We start from the raw sequence: 21,880 nt of genomic DNA, 5'->3' as shown, positions 1-21,880 counted from the left end.
ACATATTCCCAAATCCATAATGCAGGCTTGACACTTTGAAAATTGCTTTTTTTTGGCTAGTTAAAAAAATTGTTATAATTGTGGTAAAATGTATACAACATATACATATATGTATACAACATATAAATTTTATTTACTAATCCAGAAATAATTTAGCTTCCCCAACTTTTTTATAGTTACCAAAAAAAAATGTTCATAATAAATGATAAAAAGATTAGAAATCTTAGATTACAGATTTTATTCTCTGAAAATACTACTGTCTTTTCCTAAGTGATACTTTAATACTTCTTATTATTTACCTGTGGAGATCTCTTATGGACAGGAATCCTTGTAAGCTGCCTGTGACAATGTGCTCTCCAATTATGCATATATCTGATACTTGTTCCTTCAGGACTTGAGACCCTAGATACTTGCCATTTACAGAAAACAAATGCAATGCATTCTTATCCTGCAAAGATTAGTTAAAGAAAATTTAATGATCTCAAATTAAAACTGAGTTTCAGATTTCTTAATTATAACTATGACTAATAACAGAATGATAACTGGGTTTAAAATTTTGGATAAAACATATGTTATACTTAAAGAGAAAATATGTAGACAATATTGTTAAAGTGATTTTAATCAGATTGCTAAGTAAATAAATATTAAACAAGAACTCTCACCCCTCCAAAATAATTTTTTAAAGTTCTTCTAATTTTTAAAAAGCGTTATCACTGAAATGAAATAAACATATAAAATTCATGGTTTATTTATACCCTGCCTTGTGCAAAAAGAATAATTTCCATCTAAGCTTATGAAGTGCCACACAATTAGAAATTATTTTTGAAATCATATAGGCCTATAGTGCCAGTTAGTGCTAGCTGTTCAGTCATGTCCAACTCTTCCCCACAGACTGTAGCCCAACAGGCTCCTCTATCCATGGGATTTCCCAAGCAAGAATACTGGAATGGGTTGCCATCTCCTTCTCCAAAGACTATAAAAAGCCCTCAAACAAAAAAAACGTGAGGCTAATATTGTGATAGGGAATGAACAAACTGCATGATGGAAGTGTTAGGTAGGTAGAACAGGGAAAAGGAGTCCAAAATGGCAGTGGCTACAAGACAAGGAAGGGAAAAGCCCACGAAAATGGAACAAAAGGTCCGAGGAGCGGAGTGAGGACCTCAGGTAAAACAAACAACACTCCTGGCTGGCCCAATTTACATAGGACAGGCCCAGGGAGAGAGAAACACATAAATAGAGGAGCCAAAGCTAGCTCTCTCTCTCCTGCGCACTGGGGCGCTCTTCTCCTCGTGTCTTTGGATCGATGTGCCCTCACGCCTCGAAGATGGATTTTCCTGCTATCTTCTAAATAAAATAGAGCTGTAACACTGAGCTGTAACACTGATTTGTCTAAGAGCTACAACATGGTCCATTCGAGACCTGAGAGCTATAACATGGTCTATCCAAGACCTGAGAGCTCTGACACGCCAAGGGGACTTTAATGTCCGTCACTCCAAATCTTTGTTGTGACGAGACAAAGAATCGAGGAACATACACTCTTGTGACAGAAGGAAAATACCCTTTTCAAAATACTGTGCTCTTTCCTTCAGAGAAGGCAATGGCACCCCACTCCAGTACTCTTGCCTAGAAAATCCCATGGACAGAGGAGCCTGGTAGGCTGCAGTCCATGGGGTCGCAAAGAGTCGGACATGACTGAGTGACTTCACTTCCATTTTCATGCATTGGAGAAGGAAATGGCAACCTACTCCAGTGTTCTTGCCTGGAGAATCCCAGGGACAGTGGAGCCTGGTGGGCTGCCGTCTATGGGTCACAGAGTCAGACACAACTGAAGCGACTTAGCAGCAGCAGCAACAGCAGCAGCAACAGCAGCAGCTCTTTCCTTCTTCAAAATGCCCCACATGTACACAATGTATACAACGTGGAAAGGAGAAGAAAATCTCATCAATGGTCTAGCCATACTGCATGAAACTGTTATATACCTTTAGAGTGGCACTTTCTTCAATGCTGGAGTAGATGACAACATGTCCTTCCCAAGATATAGCCAAATTGGGAATGGTCAGGAGCAGAGAACTCTCACAAGGTGGTCGTAAAGTCCGCATGTACTGACCCTTCTGAATGGTATGTATAATCACAGTGCCATCCTACACACAGAAAATATTAGAAAATAAGAACAGAAAAAGGAAAAAATGGAGCAAGAGAAAGAAATATGGGAAAGGACCTGAGAAAATGATTATTCCATCAAGGAATAATACATGTACTTTAGGAAAAATTCCAATCTTGAAATTTCAAATGGCATTTTATTTCATAAAATGGCCTTGTTTTAACTAATAAGACCAGTAAAATCCACAAATAGAATCCAGTCTCTTTAAATTTTTTCTTGCTGAATTTTTCTACTTCTGCAAAGTCCTGGACAAACTTAGCATAAAATTTTTATGCTTTTACCAATTCTCCTATATAACATAAATATTGTCTCTGAATTTGTATTAAAAAAAATCAGTATTTTTAAAGGTACAGTCTTACCCTTGATCCTGACACCGCCATGTCTAGCTCAGTGCTGATGGCGACACTCAACACCTCATCAGTATGTCCATACAGAATCTGAAAGGGTTTAGATGCTAGGCCCACGGGAACACCTCCCTAATATACAAGCAGAAAAGCAAAGGTCACTTTCTTGTACACTATTTTCTTTAAAAAAAAAAAATTATACTGTATTTTAACTGTCTAGTCACAAGCCAACACTGCAACTAGTTCTTATCACTAAGTCTATTCTCAGAAGTACTTGTTCTTGGGTTTCTCCTTGGATTCTCAAATAGTTCTCAATCTTTTCAACCTCAAAAACATATTAATAATATGAAGAGTTTCAAAGTTGATTGCTTTGGATTAATTTTAACAAGTGTATTGTTCACCCTTTACAGAATTCTTCTTCCTTTACTTCAAAGAAACTTTTTCTATTACATCTCTGAATACTTTCTCTTTTTTATTTATTGGAGTCCTATTTCAGGGACATCAATTATCTTTATGCTGACTTGTCTTTGATTTCTATAACTATCATCCTTTTTCTAATTGCTTTGTTGTTTCTATTTACTTTGATTACCTTAAATCTTTCTTCCATGCTAATAATTTAATTTTTCAGTCACATTAAATTTGTTCTTTGCTTTTTCTGCTTTGGGTTTATTTATAATTATAATGGTATTGATTTTTTTTTTGTTTTTTTTTTAATAATTATAATGGTATTGATTTTAATCTCAGTTTGATTCTTCTGCAATCTCCCTTTCATTATGCTAGTTTATAATTTCATCCTTGAGGTCCTATTTTATTCAGTTAATATTATTATTCTATTCTTCTAATAGCACAACTTATTACAGGCAATCTCTCTGTATGTAAAGTTATTTTTTTTTATCTGTTTGTAGCATGCTTTGTTTGGTACAGTACTTTCTATGCTACAAAATGCTTGAGTACTTGCCATGGTGTTTGACTTATGATTACCATAGATAAATGTCCAGAATTTCTACCTCCGTTACACAATGTAGATGAATTCTCCCTGATACTCTATTACTGGGGTCATATCTGTCTTCCTCTAAGAGTATCAGTCTGAGTGCTTACTGTACTCCATCTAATTTTGAAAAGTCAAATAATTGCTATATTATTTAAAGAAGATGGACTCTTCCCAAATTCATTTTATAAAAGTTGCATATCCAATGCTAAACATGCAAAGATAGAATAAAACCAGATTTCTTTCACATGTAAGTAGAAAAATAAAGTACTAGCAAAGAAAATCTTGCTGTAAAATATAACAAGACAGTATGAAGTATACGGGTTTATTATAGAAATTCAAGGATGGTGCAAAACTAGGACATTTCCCAACATAATACATTACTTTTAAAAAAAGTAAAAGAAAAACTTATACATTAAAAAAGGAAGAGAAACTGGGAAAAATAGCTGAAAAGAACATGAAAGTGAAGAGGAGCTAAAAAGCCTCTTGATGAAAGTGAAAGAGGAGAGTGAAAAAGTTGGCTTAAAGCTTAACATTCAGAAAATGAAGATCATGGCATCTGGTCCCATCACTTCACGGCAAATAGATGGGGAAACAGTGGAAACAATGTCAGACTTTATTTTTGGGGGCTCCAAAATCACTGCAGATGGTGACTGCAGCCATGAAATTAAAAGACGCTTATTCCTTGGAAGAAAAGTTATGACCAACCTAGACAGCATATTAAAAAGCAGAGACATTACTTTGCCAACAAAGGTCCATCTAGTCAAGAGTTTTTCCAGTGGTCATCTATGGATGTGAGAGTTGGACTGTGAAGAAGGCTGAGCGCCAAAGAATTGGTGCTTTTGAACTGTGGTGTTGGAGAAGACTCTTGAGAGTCCCTTGGACTGCAAGGAGATCCATCCAGTCCATTCTGAAGGCGATCAGCCTTGGGATTTCTTTGGAAGGAATGATGCTGAAGCTGAAACTCCAGCACTTTGGCAACCTCATGCGAAGAGTTGACTGACTCATTGGAAAAGACTCTGATGCTGGGAGGGATTGGGGGCAGGAGGAGAAGGGGACAATAGAGGATGAGATGGCTGGATGGCATCACTGACTTGATGGACATGAGTCTGAGTGAACTCTGGGAGATGGTGATGAACAGGGAGGCCTGGCGTGCTGCGATTCATGGGGTCACAAAGAGTCGGACACGACTGAGCGACTGAACTGAACTGAACTGAGGACTACTAACAAAATTAGAACATGGACTGTGGATCAGATAAAGGTATTGTAAAAATGTTCAGTGTTTCAGTTTTGATAACTGCACTGTAGTTATATGTAAGAAAGTCTTTTTTTAGGTGTAAAGGAACATAAAGTCTCCAGCTTTTAAAATGTTCAGGAAGAAAATAAGATAGAGGAAAAAGATAGAGACAGAATGTTAAGGCAAATGGCAAAAATGTACTACCTCTGTATCTTTTCGGTAAACTGAAATTTTGTTAAAACTAAACAGTTACCAAAGGGGGAAAAAAAGAGAAAGAAAGAAGGAAACTGCTAAAGTATTGAAAAAAAACCCACAAAACCCACAACTAGTGAAACCTAACAGCAAACAGTATACTAAATGGTACAACAGTGAAGGCAAGTTCATCAAAATCAGACATGAAGACAGGATGCTCACTAGAATTTTGGTGCTTTATTGTATTCACTAACAATGTAATAGGGTAAGAACATGAAGTAATTAGTATATTGGAAAAAGTAAAGAAAATCACTATTATTTTCAGATCACATGAATGTGTATTTACCCTGTTTTCAGAAAATTCAAGAAATACTAATAATTATGAGTTAGATAAAAGGATTTGGTAAACTGATTAGGTACAAGATAACTGTACAGAAATCAATGACTTCTTTAGCAATAGTCAGTTAGAAATAAAAATGATTTTTAAAATTCCACTGAAGCAGTCATAAAAAAATGATAGTTAAAAGTAAACATAACAAAGTACAGGATCAAAATGGGGAAAAAATTATTTAAAAATTTTACCAAAGGACATTGAAAAAAGACCTGAAACAAATTCAGAAAGACATTTCCTCATTTGCAATATGAATAATTATAAAATGGCAATCCACACTAAAATAATATAGAAATTAAATATAATTTCATTAAGATTAAAATGAAATGTTTTGAGGACAGTTTAAATGTTTTGAAATTTCATATGAAGAATAAAAACTCATAAAAAAATAGCTGAGAATCTTTAATAAAGGAAACACAGTGAGAGGGGATTTGGCTTACCAAATATTTAAACTACTAAAAGTCATTTTGATGTTGATACAGAATAGATATAGAAGAAAGGGAAATCTAGAAAAAGAGCCAATTCAGTGGGTAATCATTTGTGTTGGCATAAATGACCTTCTACTCATAAATAAATAAAAGCATGTATTTTTATATTCTATTTGGTTATATAATATATCAATAATGTATCTATATAACTAATACATCTAATATTAAATATTCTATATTATAAAATTTAGAAATGGATTAAAGATTGAAATGTAGAAAAATAAGAAAAGTATTACAAGAAATATTTTAGATATTTTCATAAATTTGGAGAGAAAGCCTGTTTATTTTTCTAAGCAAGGTAGAAAATCCAGAAGCCATAAAGAGAAAGACACTTCCTTGCATCAACATTATCATGAGAGTACACAACAAGGTTGATGAAAATTCTAAATTTCTAATTTCTAGTTTTTGCACTTGAAAGGAAAATAGGAATATTATATAAACAAAGACAAGAAAAATAACCATTTTTCTAGAAGAAGTTAACAAGGAGCTATCTTTGGAAAGCAATACAAGATAAGGTCATGAATCAGGACAATAAACCTAGGAGAAAAGTGGTGATTAAGCCAGAACAGAATGAGGGGTAAAAGAGGGCAAAGGAGCTCAAATAATCATTCAACATCAGGGAAAAATTCACTGTCTATTAAGACATCTCAGTAATATCCCCAGGGAGAATTTCTGATCTAAACCTAGAGTATTTAAATGTGTGACTACCTGTTGGGTAATCTGCCATATCATACATGTAGTATCTCTGGAACCAGAAATCAAATGTATTCCACAGTAATCTGTAGCTAAGCAAGTCACAATATCTGTAAGAAAAAAAGAATGAAAAAAAAAATGAAATGGCATAGTTTGACTGAAACAGAAATACAGGGGCAATTTTAGGTTATGTTCAAACTACCACTAACTCAGTTGTTCTAGCAGGAAGAAATGTACCGAATGCCACTGGAAAAGCACTGGGAAAGAGTGACACAGGAAAGGATGTCACTCAAATCCTGTAGGAGAGCCTTCTGTGAGGCCACCCTTCTTCGAGGGTGACGACCAGACATAAGGCAAGATATGCCTGACAGAATCTTGGCATGAGTTTAAGTAGCTTTAAATGAATCCCCACTTATTTTGATACTCTTCTCTGTCACTCACTCTCTCATCTCCATTTACCTTCTACTGCTACTGGAACTACAATCCTACCGAATATGTGTCCCTAACCAAAATAGTACATATTACACCATAAGTTCACAATATAAAATATACTTTTCCTAAACTGAAGAAACCTGAGCTAAGCGACATCTTGGAAGTCACTGGTCCAGAATTAGTAGCAGACTCTATCTCCCTTTCTTAACAGCTTTATTGGGGAAAAAAAATCTACTCAATGATTTATCCTTACATTGAAAAGACTGAGATATTAGGAAGCACCAGATTAAACTATATTCAACAATTTTACTTCATTCATGTTTTACCACTAACAAAGTAACAGAACAGGTGACTTCTAGTTCAACTATGAGAGATTTTTTTTTACCATTTTGTCATAAAATTCTGATTCTATCAACCAATTTTTCCAAAGACTTACCTTAGCATCTTTCCAATAGTGTGAAGCTGTATTTAATTTATATGATGCTTAGTATACCCAAAATACATTAGACACTTTTAAAGAAAGAATATTCATAACACTCTATCAAAAAGTTCACTCAATTTCAAAGGTAAAATTCATGCCTTTTATAATATAAGAGGCATGTACTACTATTATGGTTAGAAATTAAAAACAAAAATTTGGGTGGGGGGAGTTAATGCTTACCCATATGTCTGATATTGTGTGAAATAAGTTTGCCTTTTGTGAGTGACATCACTTGAATGCTATTATCCCAGTGTCCAGCACTAAAAAGCAACTTCGCATCATGTGATACTATAAATAGCTTAGAAGTGATCTCCAGCCCTGGAGCAAAAGGGCCATTCATACTACGCTGAGTTCTGTAAACACAATTGAATATTAGATTCTTCTGTAAAAGATCATTTGAACTGATATCAATGATTTTTTTAATCTCTCCCAAAAGAAATAAAAAATAAGTCTGTCCAAATGTTTAATTTGAAATATCTATTAATAAATGATACATTCAAAAAATACATTAATCTTATTGATATTATTAATTAAACAAAAATATATATAACAATATAGTCTCAAGGATTAAGTGTAAAGCAAGTGGGTTTGGTGAAGGTGTGAAAAAGATTTAAATCTTGACTTTCACAACCAATTTAGTGAGACTCAATTCTGTAAATACCCTCAAAGGATAAAGACAAGATAAAGGGATGTCAGGAACAGGAAACTTGGGAGTTGGAAATTTTAATCTATTTGCCTTTCCTGGCAATAAGATACTAAAGGTAGCTGTTTTGTTTTAAATGTCCATTTACTTACTTAGGATTTGTCACAGTTTGATCCCTGATGAATGTAAAGTAATTAGAAATGTTTCTGTCATACGGCAGCCAGCCATGGGTTCCAATAATGTAATTCATGCTTACTGTTATCTGGAAAAGAAACACATGAGGACAAACCTTCAATGAAAAGATTTAAGAAAGCAACTCAAAACAACCAAATGCCCACATAATGTTATTAGCTTTTGTCATTTAGGGAACAGTGCAGGATTATATATTTAAAACATGAGACTCATTTAAAAAGTCTTAAAATAATTCAAATGGTTAAAAAGCTCATTGTTATCGTACTACAAAATAAGTTGTCCCAATGTATCCTCCTTTAGTAAGATTATTTTCCTCAAAATTTCTCAAATACTAGCATCTATTAGTTGGCAGTCAGAAGAAATTAAGGATCAAGTCTTACCACAAAAAAAAGATACTTATCATTTAGAACATAAATCCTAAGTAGAATTTGTGAAGAATTGTTAAAGAGGTGTCCTTTTAGGAGGGACAGCAATAGTAAATATTTACATTAAAAAATGGAAAGTTTTACTCCCCACTGATGAAAGTAACAGACTTCCCAAAAGAAATTCAGATAACTTAAGAATTCTGCCACTTAAAAAAAAGTACTTATTATTTTTGTTAATCTTTGAAGATGTTTTATCTAAGCAAACACACAATACGCCTAACTAGAAAAATAGGTCTAACTCTGAAATCTCTACTGTTCACTGTGCTATGCTCAAATTCTTATCATCTCTAAGTGATAAAATAAGACAGACCTATGTTTGGTCAACTTGCTAGGGTCCCAGATCCCTTACTTGCTAGCTTTGTGACTCTGAGCAAGCGACTTCTGAGATTTAACCCTCATCTGTAAAAGGGAAATAATAATAATCATGCCTATCTCACAGGATTGTTACGAGGAGTAAATGACAAAATTCACATAATCACTAATATGTCCTGCAGGCAGTAGGACCTTTATCAATTCTGTATTATATCTCATTTTCACTGCTTTATGATAAATTTTAATATCTAATAAGATGTTGCTGCTGCTAAGTCACTTCAGTCGTGTCTGACTCTGTGCGACCCCATAAACGGCAGCCCACCAGGCTCCCTGGTCCCTGGGATTCTCCAGGCAAGAACACTGGAGTGGGTTGCCATTTCCTTCTCCAATGCGTGAAAGTGAAAAGTGAAAGTGAAGTTGCACAGTCTCTTGTACAAAATTTCCTGGTATTTTCACATATTTATTATTCCAAACAAACTTTAGAATTACAAAACTACTTAAAAGCTATGTACATAAAAGATACATTTTTATACTTGGTCAAATTAATTCTATAAAAATTTTATCTTTTTTTCCTCTTATTGGTCATGTTCAGCAGCATGTGGGATATTGGTTCTCCAACCAGGCAACCAGACATGGAACCCATCCCCCATGCAGTGGAAGCATAAAGCACTAACCACTGGATGGCTAGGGAATTCCCTTATCTATTAATTTTTTAAAAGACTTAAAAAAAATTTACTTTCTCAATTTTTTCAGTAAGTTGTAACGGATATAGACATGGCTGTGTGAAAAAGGTATACACCAACTTACCAGTAACTCAGGACTTCCTTGTGACATAAAAGAACGAGACTGATTTTTGGGAACAATTGCCTTTACAAGTGGAATTCCGTCACTAATTCCCTATAAAATAAAGGACAGAGGTTTTAGTGGCTGGTTGCTCTTATCTTTATTAGATAAAAATTATTGAAAACTTCTGTTTTTTTAAATAAAGATAAATCCTGTAATATAGCATTTTACTCTATCCAAAACATATTACCAGTTAATTCAAAATACAAGAAAGAAATTTTATATTGCGTTTGAATGGCATACTTGAAAGTTCTGAAACCCATCACTTTCTTGTATTCCACTACCCTGCTGTTAAACAAGGATGTAGATTCCAAGGAGTGTCAACCATCTAAAATAACCAATGATTTAAAATATTTCCTTTTCCCATGCATACTGACATGAATATAAAGTAGAAAATATAGACTTTATAAGAAAACATTACTCAAATAAGTGAAATGGAAAAACTAGTTCTATATTATAGACTTTTCCTTTTGGGTTTAACTTTCAAAAAATACATCTGTTCCATTACCTGAGGCGCTTTCCTGAAAGCCACAACAAAAGAACCAGAAAATAAGACACTCCTTGGAAAACATCATTTTATTATTTTATTACATTATTATCATTATTATATTACCATTATTTTATTACAATGTTAACGAGAACAAGGATTTGAAGTAAGTTCTTGATGTGACAATAGTTCATAAATTACAGTTAACATTTATGAGGTAAATTATAACCTAATATTACTAGGTACAAACTACATGCCAGGTGCTTTTCTAAGAGTTTTATATGAACTAAATAATTAATTATAGCCATACAAAGTTAGAATATATCTTTTCTCTTCATACTGTGAATTAATCAAGAGAAGATGACTGACATTTACACGAGCATAAATGGAAATGATATCTGAAGGAATCTATTTAATAAGCTCTTGCTTTCACTGCTACATCAATTTTCTTCACTATTTTAATACCTATGAAGAGACCTAAGAGAGGTCTCTTTTCATATGAGTGAGTGGGAAACACCTTCTTTTACGATGATGAAAAGGGATTAACAATTACTGGTACCCAAGGATATCAATTGCATTCTTTAGCCTAATCCAGATGCTGGCCCTAGGAAAGCTACCCTGTAACTTGGGTGCAGAGAGGGGCAAATGCCGCTGCACTGCAGACAGAACCCAGAAAATGCCGTAAGTTATTACACGCAGTGAAAATACTTATCAGAGTTACATAGTAAATATAGTCTTACATGTCCCTCAGTTTAGGGGTCAAACAGGAATTTATGGGTTTCTCTGTATAGTAAAAAGATAACATAGCAGAATTGAAACTGCTCTCCTTAGGAAGGCTGTTTGCAAGGCTGGCCACTGGCTGGCATCAGGGAACTTGGCAGGCAAAGACTTCCTTACATGGATAAAAAACTTGTCTTCAATGATGCACATGGCTCACTATGTCTAGACTGTTTGTGCAGACAATCGTCTAAATACCTGCTTTTCTTTGGAGAGTCTAGAATTTGGAATGTGCTAAGCAGAGGGTACTTCAGTGACCAGCCCCCAGTAAATTTGTTGGGTGCTGAGTCACTTATGAGCTTCCCTGGGACACAAAAACATGTCCCATTTCACTACTGGAAGAAATTAAGCACCTTCAAATTATATATGGGTACAAAGCCCAAAATATTTACTATCTGGCCCTTTAAGAAAACATTTACCAACCTCTGTTATGCTGCATAAAAGTTATTACACGTTCTATGTACATCTTCAATCTATTCTTGATACCTTTTTATCATTTTTCTTCTTTCAAAAGAGTTAATATTATCTGTTCTAACCACATTTATAGGTATGAACACATTTCACATTCACATTCTGAACTATTCAAAGAACAGCTGACCTTTCAGCAACTCAAGGGTTAGGGATACCAACTCTCCATGCATTATATAATTTATAGTCAGTCCTCTGTACCTGCAGTTCCTCCTTATCTGCAGTTCTGCCCCACAAATTCAACCAATCAGAGATTATGTAGTACCTCTAGTATTTACTATTGAAAAAAACCCATGTATAAGTATAACCACACTGTTCAACCATGTGCTGTTCAAGGATCAACTGTAATATTTAAACATTTGAATTTGAACATAGTCTTTCAAGAACTGCATTAATAACTTATCTTGCTTCACTGACTATTCCTTCTAATATTAGCAGTTAACAAGTTGACTCATGGGCCATGTTTTATATATGAATAGACACTATAACTAAAAGTTATTTTAGATTTCCTCTATGTATCATCTCAACTGACATAAGAAGCCATTTAAATAAAATTATCCTTCTTTCTTATGTTTCCTTCAGGAAAACATGAAATTAGAAGACAGAAAGCTAGGAGAAAAAATTCAGCAGCAAACAAAACCGTTCAACAAGGTTGTTTTAAAAATTCTAAGAACATAAAAGTGAAGAATTATTTACTATTTTGGACTAAGTGTTAACAGCTATACTCTCCATTAATGTATAAAAGGAATGTGGAAGTGAACAGAATTGAGAGAGAAAATTCATTGATATTATCAAGTTGGACATTACCTCTATAAAAAACGACTTGAGTTCAGGGAGGTGTTGAAATAGGTTAAAGGTTGAAGTGTCTGTTTTGGCTTGCTTCTGCACTACTTCCTCTGCTGATAATCTAGAAGGGTGTGGTTCCTTTAAAAAAAATTAAGAAAAAATAATTCATAATTACATTAAAGCACCTCTCACTATATTCCCTCATATATATTGGACTCTAGCTTCAATGGATTACATTCTATGCACTATTGACAACTTGAACTGCTCAGACAATTCCCTCAGCAGAGTTCGGCTCTCTTCATTCCTAGAGAAACCCTAACTCCTACAGTCTTTCTTACTGATATCTCCCTTGAATTTCTAAGTCAGAAGTAATTAATTATTCTCTTTCATTATTTTCTTCTGCACATTACATTATTTAGCATTTTATTCAGTACTTATTTCTTTTTATGTTGGTTTATATATAGTTGGTTATGGTCTTTTCCAACTAGACAATAGGTATCTTAAAGTAAGAAAGTAAATCTTATTCAGTTTTGGATTTTGAACATGTAGAAGAGTATCATAAATATGGTACACACTGATGTATATATACTGGTAAACTTAAATGGGTTATTCAAAAGTCAAAGTTTATAAAATGGGTGAATCTTTATAATTCTTGATTAAGATCTGAATGTCCATATTTTTGGAATTAAATCACAAATATTGCTGCACTGCTTTTCAAATAAATTATTATTTCTTAGATTTATGTCACAGACAAAAGACAGTATCACCTTTTTAAATAAGAGAATTACAAGTCAGATTAATATTCCAATGCCACAGTTAAAATGCAGAATAGAACTCTATCTAAAGAGGATTCTTCTGTCTCTATTGTAAAATATCGCTGCTGTTCAATCACTAAGTTGTGTCTGACTCTATGCAACTCCATGGACTGCAGCACTTTTCCTGGAATGTACTCAAATTCATGTCCATTGAGTCAGTGATACTATCTAACCATATCATCCTCTGCCATTTCCGTCTCCTTTTGTCTTCAGTCTTTCCCAACATCAGGGTCTTTTCCAATGAGTCAACTCTTTGCATCAGGTGACCTAAGTCCTGGAGCTTCAGCTTCATCATCAGTCCTTCCTGAATAGTCAGGGCTGATTTCCTATAGGACTGACTGGTCTGATCTCTTTGCAATCCAGGGGACTCTCAAGAGTGTTCTCCAAAATATTAAATCATGGGAAATAGATTTGACAGCTCTAATTCAATATTTAGCTCTCAATTAACCATGTGAGTATTCACTTTATTTGAAATCAAAAGCTGATATTTAATGACATTTTTTATCATAAAAACTAATTCACATTACCCTTGTTAAAAAAAAAAAAGTTAAGCTGCTGCAAAATTACTATAGAATCTATTTCAAAGTCCAATGAAGTGTTCTGTTATTCTGTTACTTTTACCTCTGTCAGCAGATAAGGTTTAAAGCACTGATTTCAAATATAGATATTCTGTAAAGATCAATATTGGAGACTTCAAATAAGCTGTTGCTAATAAACAGTAACAATTATAAAGCTCAGTCTGATCAATGCATTAATGAAGTACATCTATATGCCAGAATTTAGATATACCTTTGTGATTATAGCTATGGAGATGTCAATTCAACAAGTATTTACTGCACACAAATTATATGCAAGAAAGATACAAAAATGATTAAAAGAAGGTTATTGCCTTTAACATAGCTATAATGTAGTGAGGCAGATGGGTATATAAACAACTAAGTCAGAAAATGTCATAATTAGGATGTAAACAGCAACCCACAAGAACTGGAAAAATGATTTACAAGTTCAACAAGGGGGCTTACAGATATTAATGCAGAGAAACATGGGATGGCAGAAAGGCTTCGGAGTTAAATGATCAGGCATCCAAATTCTGCCCCAGTCACATTCTAGCTGTGTAAAGGTGCAAAAAGTACTTGACTTTTCTAAGGCTAGGCATTAATTTCTATGAAATAGAGCTTTATCATCTAAAACAATAAGGGTAATTTTTGAATATTTACTGTGAGGGTTAGGTAATCACTTAGCATAGTGCTAGCATAGGACAGTATCAATAAATGCTATTATGTATTCTTCATTTCTAAATTCACACTAACAAAGAGAAAAATGTCTTTGCAAACTAATATTAGACTAACTTCTATGATAATTTTTTTTCCTTCTCTCTCTCTCCTTTTTTCCCTGGGTGGACAAACGGGGACTGAACCGGTGGCCCCTGCGCTGGCAGTGCAGATTCTTAACCGTTGGATCACCAGGCAAGTCCTCCTTCTCCATTTAAACAAAGGAGGGAATAATAGCTCACCTGACAGGGACCTTCAACCTCACCTTTTCCTCTCAGGAGACAACTAAATAAAGGTGACTGGCTTTTTTGTTTGTTTGTTTAATGATTTTATTTATGGTTGTGCAGGGTCTTCCTGCTGCGTGGGCTTTTCTCTAGCTGTGGCGAGCAGGGGCTGCTCTCCAGTGGGGGCCGTGGGCTTCTCACCGCGGAGGCTCCTCTTGCTGCGGAGCATGGGCTCTGGCGCGCACAGACCTCAGTACTGCGGCTCCCTGGCTCGAGAGCCCCGGCTCAGTGGCTGTGATGCACGGGCTCAGCTGCTCTGCCACTTGCGGTCTTCCCAGACCAGGGGTGGAACTCGCGTCCCCCGCTTTGGCAGGGGGGTGATTCTTTACCACTGAGCCGCCAGAAAACCCCTCAGGCGTATTTTAGACTCTAGTTTTCCACGCTCCTGTCTGGTGAGAGAGGCCTGGAGAGCCGGGTGTCCTCAGCCACAGTGCTGGCTCTGCCATCCAAAGCTCTGGGGCCTCTGGCGAGCGCCTGCCCCTCCCTCAGTCGTGTCTGACTCTTTGCCCGCCAGGCTCCTCTGTCCATGGGATTTCCCAGGCAAGGTTACTGCAGTGGGTTGCCATTTCCTTCTCCAAAAGGTGATTGGCTTTTTGAGTAAATATAAATCCTCTGTGACTCAAGAGAAATTGACTGAATATGTGAATTTCAACTGTAATATTCTGTTATTCAAATTAGGAAGAATCATTTAAATTTACTTTTTTTTAGTCACAGTAAAATTTTTTTCCAAATTCTAGATAATTCTGAAATAAAGTTTTAAATCATTAAAATTATTGAAAATAACGATAGTACTATTCCTTAGCAATTAACTTCTAGACTTATGTAATTAGTAACTTTCACGCTTTACCTTTAACAGTTGACAAGGTGTTTGCCCAAAATTGTTAATCATCCCTTCTAAGGCTTTTCTTTCCTTCTCGTCTGTTAAGGCATCCAGATCCACAGCTCCTAAAACCAAGAAAAAGAAGCCAAAACAGTGAAAACAAATCAGTAAGCCACGCAACTGTTTAAAATATCAGAGACTGATTAGTATATTTTCAACAAAATATTCTGAATGGAAATAAGTAAATTTTTAAAAAATCAGTAATGCTTCAGATATTAAATATGCATAAAAATAAATCCCACCCACTATTTACAATGAAAAAGGCTTTAACCAAAAGTTTCTATAAAAGTCTATGAAAGTTTCTCTTGGAAAAATACACACTATACTCATTGTACACCTGATTGCTTTCTTCATGATAGTTAAGCTGAAACAAGTGTAAAAACCACACAAAAACGCTGCTATACTGTCTATCTAATAAAAGTTGGGGAAAGTGATGTTCTGGCAAACTGATTATACCAAGTCATACTTAATAGGGATTGTTACATGGCTAGTATTTGACCAAAGTAGGTAAAGTCTGATTTCAAAATCTATGCTCCTAACCACCATGTTATGCTACCTCCCTACAAAACTGTTACCAAATGAACCAAGTAAGGTAAGGTAGAACAAGCTTGTCTATTTACCAAAAGTCAAGCGGGCTCTGTTCGATTCACAAAACTTCATACTATTCATGATCTTTAGAAGTATAAGCTCTATGGAAGGATTAGAAAGAACTCCTGGACTTCCCTGGTAGTACAGTGGACAAGAATCCACTGGCCACTGCAGGTGACATGAGTTCTATTCCTGATCTGTGAAGATTCCACATGAAGCTGAGCAACTAAGCCCGTGTGCCACAAGACTGAAGCCCATACGCCCAGAGCCTGTGCTCCACAACAAGAGAAGCCACTGCAAAGAAGCCCATGCACCACAACGAGGAGTAGCCTCTCTCCTAACAACTAGAAAAAGACTATGTGAAGCAACAAAGACCCAGCACGATCAAAAATAAAATAAACAAAAGTATTATATAGAAGAAATTCTTCTTAAGCCTTTCAAAGACTTCAGAAAATGCACTTGATCCTGAGCTAGACATCAGAATGCTGTTTAGTCGCTAAGTCACCTCTGATTTTGCAACCCCATGGACTGCAGCATGCTGGGCTCCTCTATTCTTCATTATTTCCAGAGTTTGCTCAAATAATGTCATCTTATTAATCACTGGAAAATATTTCATTCATAATTCTAAAAAGTCTTCTATAAAGTGTGTTACAATTTAAAACTGTATATTCAGATTTGCCTGAACGGGACACATATGGCCAGAGATCAAAATATTTAATACCACCAATATTTGATCCTTATAATTTGATTTGCATATATGTACCTTTTTTTTTTTTTTAAAGCAGCACTCTGGAGAAGGAAATGGCAACCCACTCCATTTTTCTCGCCTGGAGAATCCCATGGACAGAGGAGCCTGGAAGGCTACAGTCCATGGGGTACCAAGAGTTAGATACAACTTAGCAACTAAACAAGGAACACAGCAACAATGGCAAATATTACCTCTTATTTCCACCAGTACTCAACCCAATTATTTATAGCATCAAGATGCAGCAGATTCACCAAGGCTTCTCAAGGATATTACTATCCAAAAGGGTTGGGGTTGCTCACACTTAAAAGACATATGAGGCCCTGTTATCTCAACCTTTACATTCATTTTCATTCATCCTAAAGAAAACCTGTTCAGAAGTTCTAGTACACATTTGGTACATAATAATTCCATGATAGTTCATAAATTCTACATGTCCCTTCAAGAAAAATATTGTGGTTATTTCTGTCATATCTTCCTAGCTTTAAAGCATCTCAAATTCCTTATGTAAGATAGAATTTCATTAAAATATTTTATGGAGATATTTTCCATTCAAGTTTAAAGAGAAGTTCAATCTTCTATGTTAAAACTAAGATGAAGTTTACTATGAATCTATGGTAAGAGATAATATACAGTAGATTTGGTGCTGACAACTCATTATATTTTCTTTCTACTGAGGCCAAGTAGATTTCACTCTCCATATTTTGAGTCAAATCATGATCAAATGGATGTTTAAAATTTAGAGATGGGATAAATGAAACTATTGTTTAAAAAATGAACTCTTTCAAATACAAAAGGTCATGAAAGCTATTTTTTTTTAAATTTTTGTGGGTTTTTTGGTGGGAGGAAGTGAGCTTCACATCCTACTTACTACTCCACCATCTTGATAACCCCCCACAAGTAGATGGTTGGTGTTCTTTTAATTAATTATTTATTTTTAATTTTTTGGCTGTGCAGGGTCTTCACTGTGGTGCATGGGCTTTCTCTAGTTGCAGCACATGGGTTCAGTTGTTCCACAGCATGTAGGATCCTAGTTCCCCAACGAGGGATGGAATCCACGTCCCCTGCATTGTAAGATGGATTCTCAACCACTGGGCCACCAGGGAAGTCCCTAAAACTATTTTTAAAATGTAGTCTTTCTCATGTTAAACAGTTATGTCTAATATACCATGTATAAATACATATTAAATAATATTTTCCTTTTTTTTGACGGAGTCCTGTGGCATGCAGGATCTTATTTCCCTACCAGGGATCAAATTCATACCCCTTGCAGCGGAAGAACAGATTTCTAACCACTGGACAGTCAGGGAATTTCTAATAATATTTTCTATCAACATGATATAAGAGAAAAAGTATATAGGCTTATACCTTCATAACTACAGTAATAGAAAACATTGAGTGCCTCCACTGCAGCCGGCCCCCTCTGCTTATAGCCAAAAATCAGATCTATCCATTCATGAAGATGAGCAGAAACATATTCAGACTCCTAGAAAGAGAACAAATTTAATCATTAATATAGTTACCTTTGACTACACTATAAACATGGGTCTTTTGAAAAAGTAAGAGCATTTGAAACATTTCCACATACAAATATTAATGCGGTAATAAAATCATCTCAAAATGACATTAAGTATGTATCTAACATCTATTACAAATATTGACTATATCTAGGAAAATGTAGATACCATATTTACTAATATTTATTACATATATATCTAACTATTGGGTGAAGAAAATAACATATATTCTAATAGCCCAAATGTGAACAACAAAAAAGTTAATGATAGCTGTAGATTATATTTTTGTTGTAAAACTTCTACTGAAATAGTTGTCTAGAAATTCAGTTCCTTCTGTCCATGGGATTTCCCAAGCAAGAATACTGAAGTGGGTTGCCATTTCCTCCTTCAGGGGATCTTCCAGACCCAGGGATCAACCCCCGAGTCTCCTGTGTCTCTGGCAGATTCCCTACCACCGAGCCATCAAGATCGAGAGCGTGGCCACAAGACAATCTACTGAGATGTCAAAGGTCTGAGGTTGTGTGTCACAGACCCATTCAACTAGAAAATAGAGCCCCTTAAGAACATTAGGAACATTTTCCTGTTGTAGCCTCCCCTGCTGTGATTCATGGGGTCGCAAAGAGTCAGACATGACTGAGCGACTGAATTGAACTGAACTGAGCTCAAAGGAGAAAATGGACAATCTTGTTTGTGGACTGTTTTTTGCCCAATAGAGTTGATTTATAAGAAACCCACAACATTTTAAAAGAAATCGCATTAGTTCAAACTGAGAAAGATAAAAACTGTTCAAAAAATAAGATTTCTGGCTTCCAACTTACTATGAGGAAAGAGGCAGGCAAAGATACTCTTATGCATGCGCATGTTAAGTTGCTCAATCGTGTCTGACCATAGCCCACCAGGCTCCTCTGTCCATGAGATTCTCCAGGCAAGAATATTATAGTGGGTTGCTCTACCCTTCTCCAGGGGATTTTCCCAACCCCGGGATCAAACCCATGTTTCTTGAGTCTCCTGCATTGGCAGATGGGTTCTTTACCACTGGCTTCCAACTTAACTATGATTAGGAAAGAGGCTGGCAAAGATACTCTTGTAAAAACAACATTTTTTTTTGTTTTAGTTTTTATGGAAAAGACTGACTCAGAGCAAAAACCCAAACGCCTGAGGGTAGAACAAAATGATCCATGGAAAACCAATTATCATGGAATAGCAGTGGGCTATAAAGGAACTGAGAGCGTGTCCAGGCTATAATTCTGAACTGCTGTGAACAGTTAGAAGTTCACAGTAAGAAGTAAGAACTTAGGTGCCTCTGGTTTCTCTTTCCCTTTCAAATGTTAGTGTCTGTTATAGTTCTCCTGTCCTTATTACACTACTGTTGTTATGTGGGGGATTAACTTGTATCTACTTCAGTCTTCAGATCCAAGAGGAGATGCACTGGAGTAGTTTCATCCACACATGGATTTGATGTAGATGACTAATAAGACTCTGGACTTCAGGCCTCATGGCTTTCTGCAGGGATCAGCAAAACTACTGCTTGTGGGCCAAACCTTACTGGCATTCAGATTTGTAGATGAGTAGAAGACAGCCATATCCTATTTTCTTTTGCACTAGAATGGGAGAATTTCAACACACACTAAACTTAGAGCTAACAAAAATATTATAAAAGGTCTGCAGAACCCTGCCTTAATGAGGTGGGACTGTGGGAAGATCTTACGAGGAAGTATGCTCATTTTGCATGCGGAAGGAATGTAAACATTTCAAGGCCAAAGGGCAGCCTCTGTGTGGTAGGTTAAAGATAGTTGCAATTCTTTCTCACTCCCACCATTAAGAGATGGGGTTTTACTTTCTTCCCTCTGGAATCTGCACTGATCCTGTTACTATTTAACCATTAGAGAGGAAGGCATATGTGGTACTGTGACAGTTCATAGCTTAAACCAGATAGTTCACAGGAAGCATCTGAACAGTTTCTGCCTAGTTAGAAAATGATAGATGATCTTTCAGAGTTGTTTTACTTTCCCCCCCAACTCTTTATTCAGGCATGGGGTTATTGCTCCCCCCAACTCTTTATTCACGCATGGGGTTATTGCTAACCAGTATTATAATCTAGAAGAGAACAGCTCACTCATTGGAAAAGACCCTGATGCTGAGAAAGGTTGAAGGCAAAAGAAGATGGTGACAGAGGATGAAATGGACCCACTCAATGGACATGAATCTGAGCAAACTCCAGGAGATAGTGAAGACCAGGGAGGGCTGGCATGCTGCAGTCCATGGGGTCACAAAGAGTCGGACCTTACTTAGCGACTGAAAAACAACAACAAATGATAAACTAATCCAGAATTTTGAAGTTTGGCAAACTACCTACTAACAATAAGGAATGTTCTCAGGTACTGGCCATTTAGATCTAGAATCTGAAACATTTCAGTTTAGATAGAAAGCTAGGTGGGCTCTGTGGGTGTGGAGGCGGAAACAGTGTTTTCAAGATAACATAACAGCAATATTAAATGAACTCTTACTAGTCCTTCACCTCCAAAATGGGAATTTTGCTAAAAACTAGCAAAACATTTAAGTAGTATTTAGTATTTATTTAGCTATCTTATTAAAAACTTACTGAATTCCTTCAGAGGAAAAAACAATTTTCTTATCCTTGACAGATTTGAAACAAATATGGGATCTATGATATATCAAACTACACAAGCTTGGTGACTGAAACACACATACAACAGGCAGATGCCTTACAGAAGTGAATTTTTTTTTTTTGCTGTATATCTGAGGGACGGTACTACTATAGTCTCACTATATCAGAAGATTCATAACTTCAAAATAAATTACTATACTTTCTAAAACAGCATATAATATAGATTACAAATTAATGAAGAAAAATAATAGCTATACTTTATTCCATTATCCTCTGGAAAACACATGTATTTTTATCTTATTAACCTGCTTAATAACTAAACATAAAAATCTTACCAGAGCTTTCCTATGTTTATAGATGAAATCTTCAGCAGACTTAGCCCATTTGGGGAGAACGACATCATTTACTAGTTCTTTGGAAACTTGTAGACGACCCAAGTTAAATTCTAAGACATAAAAAATAAATGTATCAAATCATTTTAGATTTAAATAAATCAAGTAAAACAAATAAAAGGATATATTCCTTAGCAAAACTAAGTTTTTTCATTTATTAAGAGTAAAAGATGAGAATCAAGTTTTTATAAAATTTGACTTAAGTCAATTAAAAAATTTTAATTTTATATTGGGGTACAGTTGACCAACAATGGTGTGTTAGCTTCAGGTAAAGAGCAAAGTGACGCAGCCATGCATAGACATTTATCTATTCTTTTTCAAATTCTTTCCTGATTTAGGTTATTACAGAGCACTGAGTACACTTCTCTGTGCTACACAGCAAGTCCTTACTGTTTATCTATTTTAAATATAGCAGAATG

The 21,880-nt window shown here is 35.4% G+C and overlaps 1 protein-coding gene across 3 annotated transcripts in view; it reads right to left on the bottom strand.

The window, feature by feature from the left end:
- The window catches only part of NBEAL1 (neurobeachin like 1), a 153,374-nt gene that overhangs the window by 7,235 nt on the left and 124,259 nt on the right, over positions 1-21,880 (bottom strand). For all 3 annotated transcript variants that reach the window (XM_069578035.1, XM_069578037.1, XM_069578036.1), the window contains 11 exons: positions 21,405-21,514; positions 18,292-18,409; positions 15,558-15,655; positions 12,362-12,478; positions 9,787-9,876; positions 8,203-8,312; positions 7,588-7,760; positions 6,510-6,604; positions 2,521-2,637; positions 1,980-2,141; positions 300-448 (listed from right to left, as the gene is read on the bottom strand). In XM_069578035.1, the coding sequence (XP_069434136.1) occupies positions 300-448; positions 1,980-2,141; positions 2,521-2,637; positions 6,510-6,604; positions 7,588-7,760; positions 8,203-8,312; positions 9,787-9,876; positions 12,362-12,478; positions 15,558-15,655; positions 18,292-18,409; positions 21,405-21,514 (1,339 nt within the window). The remainder of the gene's footprint in view (positions 1-299; positions 449-1,979; positions 2,142-2,520; positions 2,638-6,509; positions 6,605-7,587; positions 7,761-8,202; positions 8,313-9,786; positions 9,877-12,361; positions 12,479-15,557; positions 15,656-18,291; positions 18,410-21,404; positions 21,515-21,880) is intronic.

Source organism: Ovis canadensis, chromosome 2, assembly GCF_042477335.2.
Source record: "Ovis canadensis isolate MfBH-ARS-UI-01 breed Bighorn chromosome 2, ARS-UI_OviCan_v2, whole genome shotgun sequence".
NCBI classification, from domain to species: domain Eukaryota; kingdom Metazoa; phylum Chordata; class Mammalia; order Artiodactyla; family Bovidae; genus Ovis; species Ovis canadensis.
The sequence above is the reverse complement of the archived record's forward strand: the minus strand, read 5'-3'. Positions and strand labels throughout refer to the sequence as shown.